The sequence below is a fragment of the Hypomesus transpacificus genome, unplaced genomic scaffold, assembly GCF_021917145.1.
Source record: "Hypomesus transpacificus isolate Combined female unplaced genomic scaffold, fHypTra1 scaffold_205, whole genome shotgun sequence".
NCBI classification, from domain to species: domain Eukaryota; kingdom Metazoa; phylum Chordata; class Actinopteri; order Osmeriformes; family Osmeridae; genus Hypomesus; species Hypomesus transpacificus.
In genome coordinates, this window is record NW_025813746.1 from 94,003 (window position 1) to 110,364 (window position 16,362).

The 16,362-nt window shown below is 44.7% G+C and overlaps 1 protein-coding gene across 4 annotated transcripts; it reads left to right on the forward strand.

The window, feature by feature from the left end:
* Positions 1 to 1,421: 1,421 nt before the first annotated feature.
* Positions 1,422 to 15,749, forward strand: ptprc (protein tyrosine phosphatase receptor type C). Of its 4 annotated transcripts, XM_047013841.1 has the most exons (31): positions 1,422 to 1,696; positions 4,877 to 4,900; positions 5,199 to 5,282; positions 5,398 to 5,619; positions 5,755 to 5,775; positions 6,054 to 6,467; positions 6,679 to 6,903; positions 7,021 to 7,146; positions 7,283 to 7,411; positions 7,527 to 7,670; positions 7,753 to 7,905; positions 8,071 to 8,273; positions 8,368 to 8,428; positions 8,599 to 8,707; positions 8,882 to 8,916; positions 9,189 to 9,298; positions 9,753 to 9,843; positions 10,101 to 10,177; positions 10,531 to 10,567; positions 10,742 to 10,839; positions 11,198 to 11,323; positions 11,477 to 11,634; positions 12,007 to 12,142; positions 12,320 to 12,469; positions 12,608 to 12,698; positions 12,965 to 13,098; positions 13,335 to 13,469; positions 13,573 to 13,695; positions 13,808 to 13,968; positions 14,429 to 14,564; positions 14,849 to 15,749. In XM_047013841.1, the coding sequence occupies exons 1-31, from the start codon at positions 1,633 to 1,635 to the stop codon at positions 15,179 to 15,181; spliced, it is 4,110 nt and encodes a 1,369-aa protein (XP_046869797.1). In that variant the 5' UTR covers positions 1,422 to 1,632; the 3' UTR covers positions 15,182 to 15,749. The 4 variants fall into 4 exon arrangements, with proteins under 4 accessions (XP_046869797.1, XP_046869798.1, XP_046869799.1 ...); XM_047013842.1 differs by lacking the exon at positions 5,398 to 5,619; XM_047013843.1 differs by lacking the exons at positions 5,199 to 5,282; positions 5,398 to 5,619.
* Positions 15,750 to 16,362: the final 613 nt, after the last annotated feature.

Here is a 16,362-nt window from a genome sequence, read left to right on the forward strand (position 1 = left end):
CTTTTTTACTTTTAATTTTAAGATCCGTATATGTTTATTGTTTGCACCTTCCTGCCACAGAAAATTCTGTGTTTGTGTAAACCTACATGGCGAATAAACCAAATTCTGATTCTGTGGTCGGATCTAGATTCCTAGTTGAATCTGTCCTGTGGGTGCAGCCTAAGCAAGTGCATGTGTCTTGGAAGGCTAATGTGTAGCCCTGGGCAGCTGGGCCTGAGTTTTCGAAAACAGTTTTCATTCATGCTGAGTATGACTGCAATTCACTTAAACGCTTGAGTGGTCCAACATATTAACTGTTTTGTAGACCTCAATGTCTGTGTTTGTATTTCTTTTCATTTCACCACTGGTGCTGGGTCGAGGCCTCGGACACACAACCCTCAAAAGGACTCTCCTCTCCCGGTTGCCATGGTTTCTCCTGCTTGTAAACATCAGTAAAGGATGCTCACCCATCAAACGCCAAACCCTAGGTAGGGAGATCTCGGAGATTTGACAAATCGATAACTTGATAACAGAATGTTTAGTGAACAGTTCCTTTCTGCAGAATAAAGTTGTGTGTTTCTTTTTCCCCCCCGTGCTTGCTGTGACTCCTTATCTTTCAACCCCCCAGATTCCCCATGTTTGCTTTTGTCTCCATCTTCAGCATCAACCACATCTCTCTGTGGCTCTTTCTCACTCTCTCTCTCTCTCTCTCTCTCTCTCTCCATCTTCGTATTCGCTGGTTCAGTTCACCAACCCCCAGATGCCGTCTGGGTAAACAGGATCATGTCTTTCATCCGACATCACACCTTGTCTCAAGCAGCCAGACCTTTTAGCATTCCTCTCCCCTTACATTTGCACTCTTGTGTTTAACAGAAACTGTGATTCAAACTGATGTATGAAAGTGTATGAGCTTTGTATTACATCTGTATTACAGTGGTGGTATTTCAGGGAACATCTTCCTTCTGTCCATGGGCACATCCGTTATCACTTTCCCCACCTCCTCTGGTTGGAGGGAAGCGCTCAACTGTTTCAGAATGTCTCATCAGACAAGTGATAGCGAGTGTGTTTCACTTCTGAATGACATTTGGAGCCAGCTAAGCAAATCAACCTGGTTAGAGATCTAGTAAGCAGATCATGTTGCAGTTTAAAACATCCATTAGATATATTTTTGTGCTTGACTCCATGAGTCTATGGAGTACATGATGTAGAGGACTGCAGGCACTCTGAAAAGTATGTCGTATTTGAATAAATGCATCTGAATCTGATTGAATGTTCAAAAGTGTCTGACACAATCGAAATGCCTGTGGATTGGGCTTTGACTGAAAGAAAAGAGTTATAGGGTCCGGTTAAACAGGGACTTCCTGTTCAGAGTGGCGTGGATAATATACACTTCCTGTAAAGTAAAGCAAGGTAGTATATGTACTGTGACATCACTGGCTGAGTCAGTAGACTAGATGCTAGGTCTGAGGTTTGAGGAACACATCCAGGAAGCTGGGCTGACAGATAAGAGCAGGGTGAAAACGCACCGTAACAAGAAATAAACCAGACAGTATTTCTACTTATTTTTAAGTTTGAAACAGAGGCTCTCTGTTTCTTTCCGTGTTTGATCTCCATCAGGACGTATGGTGTCTGGACACATCAGGTCTTCATGATATGGCAGGTCTCGGTGGGCCGAAGGTCTTGCTGCTTTGGGCTGGGTTGCTTGGCTTGGCCAGATGTAAGTACTCATTTTCAAGTGATCATAATGTTGTTCGCTTTTGGAATAGCTGGAATATTGTGGATGTGATGCTGTACTTTGTTAGCGCTCAGATCGGGGGATATGGAAGTACTCAAAAAGGCAAGAATCAGGGTTTCACACACATTTTATGTTGTGTGTCAATCCTGAAACCATTAAGTTTAGGCAAGCAATGTTTTAACTTGTTGCATTTGGTATGGCGGTTTCGTACTGGATATTTTTTTGATAGGATAAAGTGCTATATTTTATACAGTATTCGACCATCCCCTTATTTTCTTGTAAAGCTTCGATAAAAAGCGGCAGAATTTGACTACATTTCTGAAAGACCTCAATCTTAATTCTTCCTAAAGATGCAACAGCAGCTTAAGAGGACATCCAAAATACGTAGCAGCGATTACCAAAGCGTGATGGTCTTCGAATTGTCTTGAAACCAAAAATTTGAAAACAGTTTATGTAAATGTATTACACTGGTTTCACTGCTGACAGATGATGTTTTAAGTCCTAAATTGTACAGTTGAAAAAGGCCTATGTGAGTATTGTGTTACTGGCTGTGTGTACGAGTGTGCAAATATATATTTGACATAAATGATAAGCTATCGGGGATGAAGAGATGGTCTGGGTGTGTCCCATTAAGAGGCTATGAAGTGTGTACGCGCATGTTTGCATGTGTGTGTGTGTGCACGCGCATGTGTGTATGTGTGCAGGTGCATGTGAGTCAACTCAAGTTCCTATTCCTCTAGCATGGATCCCAGGTCACTAGCATGTCATTTCTACAGTGTTGTTGGTTTTCTGCACACAGAAAGATTTGACAAAACATATAGTAACATACAACAATATGGACAACATACAGATGCTTTTCTCCAAAGCAAGGCACCCCCCTTAAGGATTCGAACCTGCAACCTCATGATCTGCTGTCAAATACCCTACTTCTGAGCTGTACCTAACCATTTACATTTAGTCATTTAGCAGACGCTCTTATCCAGAGCGACTTACAGTAAGTACAGGGACATTCCCCCCGAGGCAAGCAGGGTGAAGTGCCTTGCCCAAGGACACAAGTCATTTTGCACGGCCGGGAATCGATCTGGCAATCTTCAGATTACTAGCCCGATTCCCTCACCGTTCACCGTACACCGTCAGCCAGTAGCATGCCTGAATCGAGACGTCCTGTAGCGTGACTGAGATAAACTGGCATCATTCTGATCACAGCGCCCCCCTTCTTGGTGATGGCGATCCGTGTGCAAGACACAAGGCTTGGGCACGGTTTTAGGAGAGCTCACGCAGTGTAGTCGCACAGCCCTCTAGTTGACCACTTCCGTGTTCCATTTTAAGCTCGCTGCCTGCACCTCCTGTCACAGGCTGAGACTGAGCACTTCCTGTTGAAAGCAAAGATGGAGTTTTAAGAAATTGTTTAGAAAAGAGGAAGCCTTGAAGCTCCGGAACGAAGAAGTTTGCTTTGAAATGATCAGAATTACAACCATCTGTCTGTCTGGGTACAGGTGAAGGATTCTCATCATTAAGACACCTAGTAGTAAGGGAGAGAGAGAGAGAGACAGAGAGAGAGAGAGAGAGAGAGAGAGAGAGAGAGAGAGAGAGAGAGAGAGAGAGAGAGAGAGAGAGAGAGAGACAGAGAGAGACAGAGACAGAGAGAGAGAGAGAGAGAGAGAGAGAGAGAGAGAGAGAGAGAGAGAGAGAGAGAGAGAGAGAGAGAGAGAGTGAGAAAGAGAAAGAGGGAGTGAGAAAGAGCCACAGAGAGATGTGGTTGATGCTGAATGCAGCTCGCCTCTGTCTCTCTGTTCTGGTATGATCTTTTACACGTTACATTCTGTGGGTGGTTTCACACCTCCTCAGCCCTCATGCCATTGAGAAGAAAGACTATGACTAAAGAAGAAAGCCACAAGGCCTCCAAGAAAAAACGAAAGCAAAACGAGTCCGCCATTTCACAGTCAGACTCTCTGAAGCTTCCCCTGTTTTGATAGCATTTTTTCTTTTTCGTTACAACTTTCTCTGCGGAAGTCTATAACCTGAAGGGTTATGTTTACAATTTGTAACTTTGATCATTTACGGTATGAGAAAAATACAATGTACTGTATCCCTTGATCCCTGAACTGAAAAGTGGCAGGTAGATGAGGTGTGTAAATATATATGATGGTGAATTGTGTGTTTTGGATGTGTGTTTTTCTCCTCCTGGACCTGGTTTATCAAACGCCATTTTCTAAAGAAGAAGAAGAGAAAAAGAGGCACATAGGCTTGATAGATGTGATACAAGCTACAATATTTTACATGTGTAAACAGCTATAACACGTACCTGCAGTTATAACAGTCAAAACATGCACTGTATACATGTTATACTAGCATGACAAACTAAGAACCAAAAACACACAAGGCCTCCTTTGTCAGCCAGGAGTGGGTGGAGGAGAGAGGAGTGGGTGGAGGAGAAAGCTGTAACAGCACTGAGCATGCATCTCCAGCATCGCAAACAGAGCTTGACTCAACCACATCCTGGGGCCTAACAACCTGTCTTTCAGCTTCCAGATCCTTCCGCCTCTCCTGCTCTAGTGCCTATGCGTGACTGTGTCTGGACAGCAAGTCCATTTCAGCAGAGACAACAACTGTAGTTTATGTATCTTTGTCGTTAATATGTTAATATGAGTGTACGGTTTATAAGTCTAGTCGACATCTTGCCAGGTAGGCCTAAAGTAAATAACATTATTTGACACAAGAAGGTACATAAGTAGGAATTCTATGTTGAGATCTTCAAGTTATTAAAGTAAAAAGAAAAGAAAGATGCCAAGAAAAAAAATTAAACTAGTCACAACTGACGATGTCAGATGTGCAGATGTCACAGGCATGCAAGAAACGCAGCTCGAGTCTCCGGTAGCGCTAGCACGGAGAACGAAGCAGGAAACTGCGGCGGGCCCTGATGAAAGTAGCGCCTGCTCGCGCTGGAGCCTCGTTGCCGTAGCAACCTTTAGCGTGCCTCTCTTGCTTCTTGGCGGGGTGACGACTGTAGCAACACCCTTTTCCTCTGCCGGTTTTGCAGCATTAGAGCCCCGCGCGGGACTGGGAGGAAGTAACAGTCAGAGAGATGCAGTGTTAATGGCGAGGTGGCGCTTGTGTTGGCGTGATGATGACCTCATGCTCTGCTTGTTATTCTGTTTTCAGGTCAGTCGTCAGGGCCGATAGGTGGTGAGTTATGTTTTTTTCGCCCAACTATTCTGTGTTTATGAGTGCCTCATTGATGAAAGCCTAGGGATTACTCGCTTGATGCATTTGTTTTAAGTGATCAGTTGATATCAAATGACAATCACAGACAGGAAGAAGCAGTAAGGTGATTGAATAAGAAGTAATAGGCCATCTTTTAAACAAATGACGAGCAGTAGTAAAAAAATAAATAAACAAAAAATAAAGTTGTTATACTTAGAGTAGAGATGAGTGTATCATATTTAAAGAAACCTTTGTTTAAACTGATATGGTTTGGTGACAGGCTCCACTCCTCCAAGCACTCCTCCAACCCTACCCACAAGCACCTCCACCTCTCAGGCTTCGAGCCAAACTGCACCACCAAACGGTAACCTATCTCTCCCTCACTTCTGTCTGTCTGGCACCCAGAACACTCTCACACACAAGCCCAGTGAAACGTGTTAACCCTCCTCACCATCTTAATACTGTCTTCCATTTTGCAGTCAGTGAGCAGACTGACCTCTTGACAACGACACCCTCTGACCTTCCAAGCACTTCCAACCAACAAACAAACCATTCTGCCCCAAACACTGTCGCCCCCAGCCAGGCATTACCCGCAAGCAACTCCACCACTCAAAATCAGTCCTTACCTACCCCACCTACCCTCACTCCAACCTCTCTTGCAAGCACCCCTCCCAGCACCAAGCCAGTCATCCTCACCACAGGTTGGAGCCTTCTCACTGAGATGGCGATTTACGATATCTAACTGACATCACATGTCCTTGCCGCTAGCTGTCTGGCTAGCTTGTTTTGTACTTCTTTTGAGTGGGTTCCTAATCTGTGTGGTCTATTTTTTTCAGGCACCCAGACTCCACCAAACTGTGAGTTATTGTTTCCTTAAATTTGCATTGTTAGTCACTTTGTCGTAAAATGTGTAGGAACTGCTGTAGCAACGGTATCCAAACTGGCATATTTTAGCGACTAGTTAACCTCTTGAAATGTATCACCAATATTCAGGCCATTAAGAAGCTACAGTACACATAAACTACCATACATAGAAAGTATACAGTAGTACAGTGTAATTTAGTCACTATGAATCAGAATTGAAAAGTGTTCCAGATCCATCAGAAACATTTGTCTTTAACGTTTCGGTTTCCAGGCACATATTCAGTGGAAAACATCAAACATGACTTACGGATCAACATTCCCAGATCGAATACATCTGACCCTGACGACTATGTCATTAGTCTTACTGATATGTCAGGCAACAAAAGCACATATACGGTGGAAAACACCACACCAGGCTCGGAGATCAACATTACCAGATCAACTACATCTGACCCTGACTATGTCATCCGTCTCACCAAGATGCCAGGCAACAGATGGAAATTCAAAGATCCCCTGAAATGCACAAGCATTCAATCAAGCAATCCACCAGTCAACTCCACTCTCTATACACTCTCCTGTCCAATATATATGTTAAAGCCTTGTACCAACTACAGTGTGATGGTGGAGTTAGGCAATGAGATCTGCAAACTAAGTGATAAAAAGCCTTTCCACACTGGTCAAATGGGTATGTAGAAATCTGTTTCTTGGCACATATTTGGTCTCAGATCAGGTCTCTCATGTTCCTTGTTCAGACGTATTTTAATGTGCGTTTATCAATGTGATTTAGAATACACAGAGTAAAAGAATTCTCTGCTTAGAATATACTACACAGAAAAAGGTACTAGATCTTAAATGAAAAATGAAATATGACTAAAATCAACATTTCTGCCTTTCAGTTGAAAACAACATCTATCCCAATACTGAGTGCGTCCCAGGGTATCTTTGCTATGAGAGTAAATGGGATATTAGTGACACAATACAGCCCAAGAAGGCCTCCATTCAGACATGCAATAATACTAATCACCAGTGTATCAAGTTAACCTCCGATGACTTTTGCTCAGAACTCAAAACAAACTTTAGCTGTTTTACTCCCAACGTTATCAAAACACCCATCACCCTAGGTAAGCCATGGTTCTTCTGATAGTAAACATAAGTTATATGTCTGAAATGCTCTAAGTAAATTAATCCATTTTATAATAATTCAAGTATTGATTCTGTTTTGTTTTTATCTCTATTAGATCTATTTGAGAGAAGTTCAGTTGAAATTGAAATAAAAACTTCCAATAAACTTCCTCTTCAACCAAATTGGACTAACAAACCAAAGAACTGTAGCAAGAGTATAGAACTGGATTATTCCTGTCAGGGTGAGCAGAGAAATGTGCTTTACTTCACAACAATGTATCATAGTGTTTGTCTGTGACACTGTAAAAAGTGACATGAATCAGTAGAAAACAAATACAAAATAACATGATTTGTCTACTGTGTGGGTTACAAACACAGGACCAGGTGCATCTAATGTGACCATCTCTATGTTGGAGCCCTACACCCGGTATAACTGTACTGGGCGTGTCAAACTCAACAATCAGACAACAAATAATACCAAGTCCTTTCTCGTCAACGTAGAATGCAGTGAGTTGAAAATTACTAAAGAAAAATGACAGGATGGATTCCCTGAATCTCAACTTCCTATCTGGGTGATCAACAAGGATGCAATGTGACCATTGTTTAATGTTTCATTCTACAGGGTTAAACATAACATTGTCAAGCCCAACCCAGAGCAATACATCCATTAGCCTGAGTTGGGAGACAACCTCTGAAAACTGCCCACACGAACATCTTTTGAAGCTCTCATACAACGGCTGCTGCACACAAGTGAATGGCAAAACAGGTAGAGGCCTGTACGATTTTACTATTTGAAAAGTTACTGTGTGATAGTGGGACCTCTTCATAACGTTTTGTTCTCCCCTTAGAATGCTATTCAGGGCTAGTTACAAACAGCCGTGTTGAGATCACAGGATTGGAACCATATAAAGATCATACATGTTATGTAATTCCACATTACAATCGCCAGCCAGTACCGGAGAAGACATCGTATCCAGTAGACCTAAAGACCAAACCTGGAAGTAAGTATCTGCTACTAATTAATAATGACAAATTATTATTTAATGAATATTTAGGCCTAGTCAATGTTGCTCTGCAAACAGTAGACCTATCTGATGTTCATCATATTTACATTGTAATCTGGGGGGGGGTTCCAAGCTAAAATGTACTCTTTCTGTATTTCCCAGTTCCTGGAAAAGTCGAGATCTCTTCTCTGATTTTGAAAGAAAACAATCATTACGAAATTAAATGTAGTCCACTACAGAAAGAAAAATATAACGGAAAGAGCATTACATACATAGCCTTTCTCGATGACGGACAGAAAAGGAATAACAGCAACTGCCAATTTGATTTCAAAGATCTTAGCTATTCCACAACGTACACACTAACTGTAAATATTTATTATCTTGTGAGATTCCAAAAATTACAATATTAGAACTTGGAGGGAGAACAGTTGGAGTAACCAGACATTTGATGTTCTCTAGGTGTTTGCTTTCAACGGGGAATTCAACAGTACACCGTCAGTAAAACATATTGTCACTCGCTGTAAGTAGGCTGGTTTTGGTATTGTTTTTTTCTTGCCCAATATCACGTAGGACTAAACACCACTATTTTCCCAGCTTTTTTTTTTTTTTTTACTGTATCTGCTGGCCCTGTCGTTTCTTACCGGAGTGGGCATGACTTCTGTCCCTGTGATGTTGTCTTCCCCTTCTCAGACAATGACAAAGCTGCCATTGGGATCTTGGGTTTCTTCATCATCCTTACCTCCCTCGCCCTCATCTTCGTCGTCTACAAAATCTACCTTCTGCATCGCAAGAAGTTTGGGTACGTCCACGATGGCTGTGTCACGTAATGCGGCGGCTTTGGCATGTCAGCCTGATCGAGATTTCATGTATAAAGGCCATGAGCCTATTTCAAGTGCATCGCTCCATGGCCTTCTTCCATTTTTGCGGCGAGGGTCAACACTCTAATTTCGAACGTACTCTTTTTCTTCCCCAGCAACAACAATGAAACTCTTGAGCTGATTGAGCAAAGTAAGTGAATCTTTCATGAGTCCCTTTTTTGTGTCTGTTCAGTGTCAATCTTTATTGGGAACAATGTAAAGGGAGAGCACAATGCGTGAGCCACTTCATGCGGCCACTGGCACTATCTGTATAAAAAGGCAAGAGATGTCCCCAGTACGTAATAAGTGAATGTTCACCATAAGTCGTTTGAATCTAGAACCTTCTTTATACAAAACTGTATAAAGTTTTGTATAAAACGTTTGTTTACGTATTTTGCTGATAATCGGCCGATGCTTGCCTAGGCAACGAGGACAGCCTGTTGAACGTGGAGCCCATTGTAGCAGACCTCCTCCTTGACACGTACAAGAGGAAGATAGCAGATGAGGGTCGACTGTTCTTAGCCGAGTTTCAGGTGAAACTGGGAACCCTTCTCTTTCCTCGCTTACGTCCTCATTCGTTACTTCACTTAAGTACACACCTTTTCAGTTTACAAATACGTATTTTTGGGGTTTGATTTCATTTGATATGCTCTCAAACTTTCAGATGACTGTCAGACTGTTGACAGACTCAGACTGTAGTAGCTTTGATTTCATTTGTTAATAGTTAGTGGTAGTCTACTAATGTTAACTTTATGATGATATTACGTATCTAAACCATCCTAGTCAATTCATTTACGCTACAGTTTATTTACATTTGTATGTATCTCCCCCCAGATATCTGATTGTTTACAATAAAACAAAAGTATTTGTTGAGATATATGGCCCCCTCATTTTAAGATTGAATAACATTCTAGCTATGCTACTGTCATCAACCATTTCCCCGTTTCGGCCAACTCCTCCTCTCACGTAGTCGCTGTCTCCTTCTAGAGCATTCCAAGGATCTTCAGCACCTACTCAGCAAAAGAAGCCAGGAAACAATGCAATCACGCCAAGAATCGCTACATCGACATCCTGCCTTGTGAGTGAACAACAGTGTCAACCCTTCTGCCCAGAGCATTTACATTTAGTCATTTAGCAGACGCTCTTATCCAGAGCGACTTACAGTAAGTACAGGGACATTCCCTCCGAGGCCAGTAGGGTGAAGTGCCTTTCCCAAGGACACAAGTCATTTGGCACGGCCGGGAATTGAACCGACACAGTTGACCCAAACAGATCCGAGCGAGGTCCACCTGAAAGCGTTCCGTCATGGTGCGTCTCTCTTCGTTGTTTTGTCAGATGATCACAACCGCGTCCAGCTGACTTCTGGGAGAGGAGAGACAGGATGGGACTACATCAACGCCAGCTTCATAGACGTGAGGAGGATCAGTCAGACTTGACTGAGAAAGTTGTTTATCTTTTTCACATTTTCATGTCGGCCTAGATCACGTGTTACATTTACATTTAGTCATTTAGCAGACGCTCTTATCCAGAGCGACTTACAGTAAGTACAGGGACATTCCCCCTGAGGCAAGTAGGGTGAAATGCCTTGCCCAAGGACACAATGTAATTTGGCACGGCGGGGAATTGATCCGGCAACCTTCTGATTACTAGCCCGATTCCCTCACCGCTCAGCCATCTGACTCCCGTGTTGTTTTGGTGTCACTAAGAGAGACTGATCTTATGTTCCAAACACAGAAGCTGATGTTGTGTGTCTCTTTCATGACAGGGTTACAAGGAATCAAAGAAGTACATAGCAGCCCAGGGTGAGATCATGTGTGTCTAAATATATATATATGAGTCATTATAAATACTCATTTATTCAACTCACTGAAGTCTGTAGACTGAAGACAGATCGTGTGTTTGTTTTTGTGTGCGTGCACTGTAATGTGTGTGTGCGCATATAAAAATGAGTGTGTGTGTGTGTTTGTTTGCAACAGGTCCAAAGGAGGAGACTGTAGCTGATTTCTGGAGAATGATCTGGGAGCAACAGTCATCCATCATTGTCATGGTGACCCGTTGTGAGGAGAGTAACAGGGTAAGAGGATAGCTCTCATCATTATCGTCATGGTGATTACACAGACTGTAGCTGTCACTGTTGAAAGTTCTGTTCCTTTTCGTTGCCCACAAGTATAGCCTGCCCAAACAAGAAATACCTTTTACATTTTTATGTATTTATGGAAAAAATGAGGATGTTGACAGTGGAGGTGATGATAAAGGTTATGATGATGATGAAGATGATGATGATGATAATGAAGATGATGATGCGGATGATGATGATGTTGGCAGTGATGATGAAGATGACGATAAAGACACGGATGATGATGATGATGATGTTGGCAGTGATGATGAAGATGACGATAAAGACACGGATGATGACAATGATGTGCTTGCAGAATAAATGTGCCCAGTACTGGCCGTCCGCTGAGGACGAGGCAGAGATCTTCGATGAGTTTGTGGTGAAGCTGAATGGAGAGGACCTCTGCCCCGATTACATCATCCGCCGTCTCACCCTGACTAACGTGAGTCTCCAGCTCTCCGTGGAAACATCACTCAGTAGACTGACAGTGTGGCTTCCCTTTCTCCCTCTCTTACCTCCCTGTGGGTGTGTATTCATGTGTGTGTGTGTGGGTGTAAACACATGTTGTGTGTGTGTGCTGTGTGTGTCCTTCCAGAAGAGGGAAAAGTCCTCAGAGAGGGAGGTGACCCACATCCAGTTCACCAGCTGGCCGGACCACGGCGTCCCAGGGGAACCCCACCTTCTCCTCAAGCTGCGACGCCGCGTCAACGCCTTCAAGAACTTCTTCAGCGGACCCATCGTCATTCACTGCAGGTGGGGCACGGCCACTAAGAGCTCCATGTCATGCGTTTAAGTAGTGAAGGCATTATGTAATACATGGTCCTATCGTATGTGTGTGTATATGCTTGGGTGTTTGTGTGTGTATCTTTCGTGTGTGTGTGTGTCTGTGTGGGTGTGTGGTGTGTTTGTGTGTATTATGTGTGTGTCTGTGTGTGTATAATGTGTGTGTCTGTGTGTGTATTATGTGTGTGTTTGTGTGGCTGTGTCTGTGTGTGTATTATGTGTGTGTGTGTGTGTGTTTGTGTGGGTGTGTCTGTGTCTGTCTGTGTATTATGTGTATGTTTGTGTTTGTGCGGGTGTGTGGCGTGTCTGTGTGTGTGTGTGTACTATGTGGGGTGCGTGCAGTGCGGGAGTGGGGCGTACTGGCACCTACATCAGCATAGATGCTATGATGGAGGGTCTGGACTCAGAGGGACGAGTGGACATCTATGGTTTCGTGGTCGGGCTCCGTAGACAGAGGTCCCTCATGGTCCAAGTGGAGGTAAACATCTGCTGGAAACACACACACACACATTTACACTCAAACACACATAGATGCGTACACACACATGAACATTTAGGGCAGTATGTGACAAATCATGCATTTGTACAGGATATAGGTGTGATCAATATATTGTTTAATCTGTGTGTGTGTGTGTTTGTGTGTGTGTGTGTGCAGGCCCAGTACATTCTCATCCACCAGGCTCTGATAGAGCACAACCAGTTTGGAGAGACAGAGGTCCCCCTGTCTGAGTTGCACTCCACACTGGGCAGGCTCCAGAATAGAGACCCTGGCAGTGATCCCTCCTTGCTGGAGTGCGAATTCCAGGTCGGAACTCTTGTGTACCTAGACCTATCCTGATTGGTTCCTTTTTTTAACTTGATTGCTTAACTTAGCGATCGGGTAGCACATTGATCGGGTGCCTGATTGATCCTTTGAATGATTGGATGTCCGTTTGTGATTCAGAGACTTCCCAAGTACAAGAACTGGAGGACCTTCAACATGGGGACCACCGAGGAGAACAAGAAGAAGAACCGGTACTCGTCAGTGATCCCATGTGAGTGTTCCCCCCCCCCCCCACTGGCCCACAGCTGGCCCACAGCTGGCCCACAGCTGGCCCACAGCTGGCCCACAGCTGGCCCACAGCTGGCAGGGAGCAACAGGGATTCTGCGGGGAGAACTGCAGACGAGCCACTACACATGCAGTCTGGGACTCCACCTCGAAAACAAGTGACATGTTGAGTTCAGTTCCCTGTTGTAATGGGTTTCCACCCTCTCCCCCTTCCCCCCCCCCCCTCCCCCCCTTCCCCTCCCCCCTCCCAGATGACTACAACCGAGTGCTGGTCAAGATGGAGGACGAGAGCAGCCATGACAGTGACCAGGAGTCGGATGAGGACGATTCGTCGGACGAGGAGGAGGAAACGCCCTCCGCGTACATCAACGCCTCCCATATAGACGTGGGTTACCGTGACAACATGGTTCTGATGATGTCAAGGTTCCGTGGTTCTATAACGGGTCCTGGAGGGGGGGGGTTCCTAAAATGTACCTGAGGTTTTTAATAAAGCGACCAGTGGGTTTTAGTATTTGACCTCCGCGTCCTATAATGGGACCTGGGGGTTCAAAAGAATGTACCTGCGTTTCTATAACGCGACCTTGTGGTTTTGGTAAGGCGCCCTGTGTTTCTCGGATGCAGGGCTACTGGTGTCCACGCAGTCTCATAGCAGCCCAGGGACCGCTCCCCCACACCAGCGCAGACTTCTGGCAGATGGTGTGGGGTAAGAAGAGCCCGGCCCTCGTCATGCTGTCTGACTGCACGGAGGGGAACCAGGTGAGCCGACACACGCACGCTCCACGCAGCCCACAGACACTTACAGAGGAGTGCAGCACTGAAATCACGTGTGTGTGTGTGTGTGTGTGGTGTGTGCGTGTAGGAGTTTTGCTCTGCATACTGGGGCGATAGCAAGATGACATTTGGAGAAGTGGAGGTGGAGGTGACCGCCACAGACGTGACTGCTGGATACACAGTGCGCACCATGCAACTCAGACACGCCAAGGTACCGGCGTGACTAAACAGAGATCAGACGCAGTCCCCTCGCCGTGTGAACTTTTCGTTTCCAACATTTGAACTGCGAATGTCCTTTGATATGCGTCCCACTGTGCTTGCAGAGGAAAGAGAGGCGGCAGGTGAAACAGTACCACTTCCTGAAGTGGGCGGGGAGAGAACTCCCGGAGAACAGCCAGGAGCTGATAGACATGATTAGGAACATCAAGAAGGCCTGTAGTCAGAGCCAATCAGAGAGCAGCGGGCCTGTTGTGGTCCACTGCAAGTGAGTGACGACCTCGGAGAAGAATCCGGTGTTCTGAGTGCTTCCATACTGACATCTCGGCAGGAAATTGAATTCATAATCTTCCCCCATCCATCCCTTCGTCCCTCTTTCTCTTCCTCCATCCCTTCATCCCTCCCTCTTTTCAACCCACCCACTCTTCCACCATCTCTTTATCCTTCCCTCTCTCTCTCTCCATCCCTCCCTTGCCCTTTCTATCTCTCCCTCCCTCTCTCCCTCCATCTCTCCCTCCTTCCATCTCTCCCTCCCTCTCTCCCTCCATCTCTCCCTCCCTCCATCTCTCCCTCTCTCCCTCCCTCTCTCCCTCCCTCCATCTCTCCCTCTCTATCTCCCTCCCTCCCTCCTTCCCTCCATCTCTCCCTCCCTCCCTCCATCTCTCCCTCTCTCCCTCCCTCTCTCCCTCTCTCTCCATCCCTCCCTCCATCTCTCCCTCTTCTCTCAGTGATGGCTCTTCACGCTCAGGGGTGTTCTGCGCCCTGTGGAACCTTCTGGCCTGTGCTCAGACCGAGAAGCTGGTGGACGTGTTCCAGGTGGCCAAAGCACTGCGTAAGGAGAGACAGGGCATGATCACCAAACTGGTTAGTCCAAGCCTCCAGCCTCAATTCCCCCCCCCCCCCCCCCTGCTGGTTTACAGCAAGTGTGGTGGTCTGCTGTGCTCTGTACTGACTATGCACTGTTTGTATTGTATGTCACTTAGGATAAACGAATACAAATGTCAATGGAAGTTATAATCTGGGAGCTACAGACCTTTTTACACAACATGTTACACAGGACCTGTTACACACACTGTGTGTGTACCTCTGTTGTTTCTGTGTGTACATATATATATTTATATGTGTGTGTGTGTGTGTGTGTGTCTCAGGAGCAGTACCAGTTCCTCTATGACGCTCTGGATGGAGCGTTCCCAGTGCAGAACGGGGAAGTGAAGCAGGCCGCCGTCCCCTCGGCCGTGTCCGTCCAGATCGTCAACGAGACCCAGACAGAGTTGACAGGCAGCGCCGCCGCAGCCTCCGACCAGCAGGGGGCAGCAGCGCCGCAGCAGCAGGCAGAGGAGACCGTCCCCCTCGTGTCCAGTTCAGGGAAAGCCACGGGCGCAGCTGAAAGCGAGGGGGGTTCCGAAGAGCCCAGGCCGCCCTCTGAGACGACCCCCCTGGGGGACACCAGCAACGGCCCTCTGGTCACCGTAGACCTGTGAGAGGCAAAGAGGAAACTGTCCCAGAGATAAAGCGTTCCAAATAAGAGGGGATCTGTCGTGTATATGTGAGTGCTTTTGACCATGTGTAACCTATCTAGACCTATCTACTTAAAGTATGAAAGTTTGTGTTACTACTGAAATCTTACTATAGGATATGAGTTTGCTTGGCTTCATGGCTTGATGAATGTATGTAAACGTACTTATGTTTGTAGATTTATATACATTGTTTATGTAAAATGTGCATGTTTTTATGTTTTATATGTAATTCTATACTATGGTGTAATTTTGTAACTTGGCAGATTTTAAATTGAAAACTAAATTATAAGTTGGGTTACCCTAATTGTTCTTAAACTTCCAAAATGGTTGGTTGTATTTTTTCAAGCAAAGTGAAAAAAACGAACTTTGTACTACTTGCTGTTTTCAAACTATGAGATGTTTCATCAAACATGGATGTTACAAAATTACAAAAATGTGTTTATGTAGTTAAGCTTAAATAGTTGGTTGATAAGACAATATGCTTTTCTGTACTGCAGTACATTTCTATAGAAATAAAAATTATACAAAATTATATTTTTGAGTTTCTTGATGACCTCTCTGCTCTGCAGTTTGATTCACATTCAGACGTTCTCCTCCACACCTTTTCTTATTATTTGTTTAGCTCTTCGCTTTTATTCAGAGACACTTGGGTAACACTGTTAAAGCGTTGAATAAAAGCGGTATGTGAATAATTTTGGGGCGCTTCATTACCGCCATCTAGTGGTTTAATGTGAGAACTGCACGCGGCACAATGGAGCTGTCATTTAAAACTGTAAATCGAAAAAGTAAATCCGTTTCCATAGTACAGCGCTTTAGCATCGCCATCTAGTGATTTGCTGTGAGAACTGCATGTGTAATGCTCACATTAAACCACTAGATGGCGGTATTGAAGCGCGGCACAATGGAGCTGTAACGTAAAACTTGAAATCGAGAAAGTAGCAGTAGCCTAACAGTAAATGAAGCGTTGTGAGACACAATATCAGCTAATACATACAGCCGTGTGAATGAGATAATTTAGTTGTGGTCACTTAACCTTATTAAGTGCACTTATAAAAAAATAAACTTTTGTTATATCAGTTTGGTCTAACTGGCTTGGAACCACACGGTCTTAACATACGATATGTCTCTACAATAGGTTATTCCGT

Excerpts from the sequence above, each read along its gene's own strand:
- ptprc (XM_047013841.1), top strand. The coding sequence starts at position 1,633 with ATGGCAGGTCTCGGTGGGCCGAAGGTCTTGCTGCTTTGGGCTGGGTTG. Across the intron at positions 12,143-12,319 it reads CCCTCATGGTCCAAGTGGAG|GCCCAGTACATTCTCATCCA; the intron begins GTAAACATCTGC and ends GTGTGTGTGCAG. Across the intron at positions 12,699-12,964 it reads GTACTCGTCAGTGATCCCAT|ATGACTACAACCGAGTGCTG; the intron begins GTGAGTGTTCCC and ends CCCCCCTCCCAG.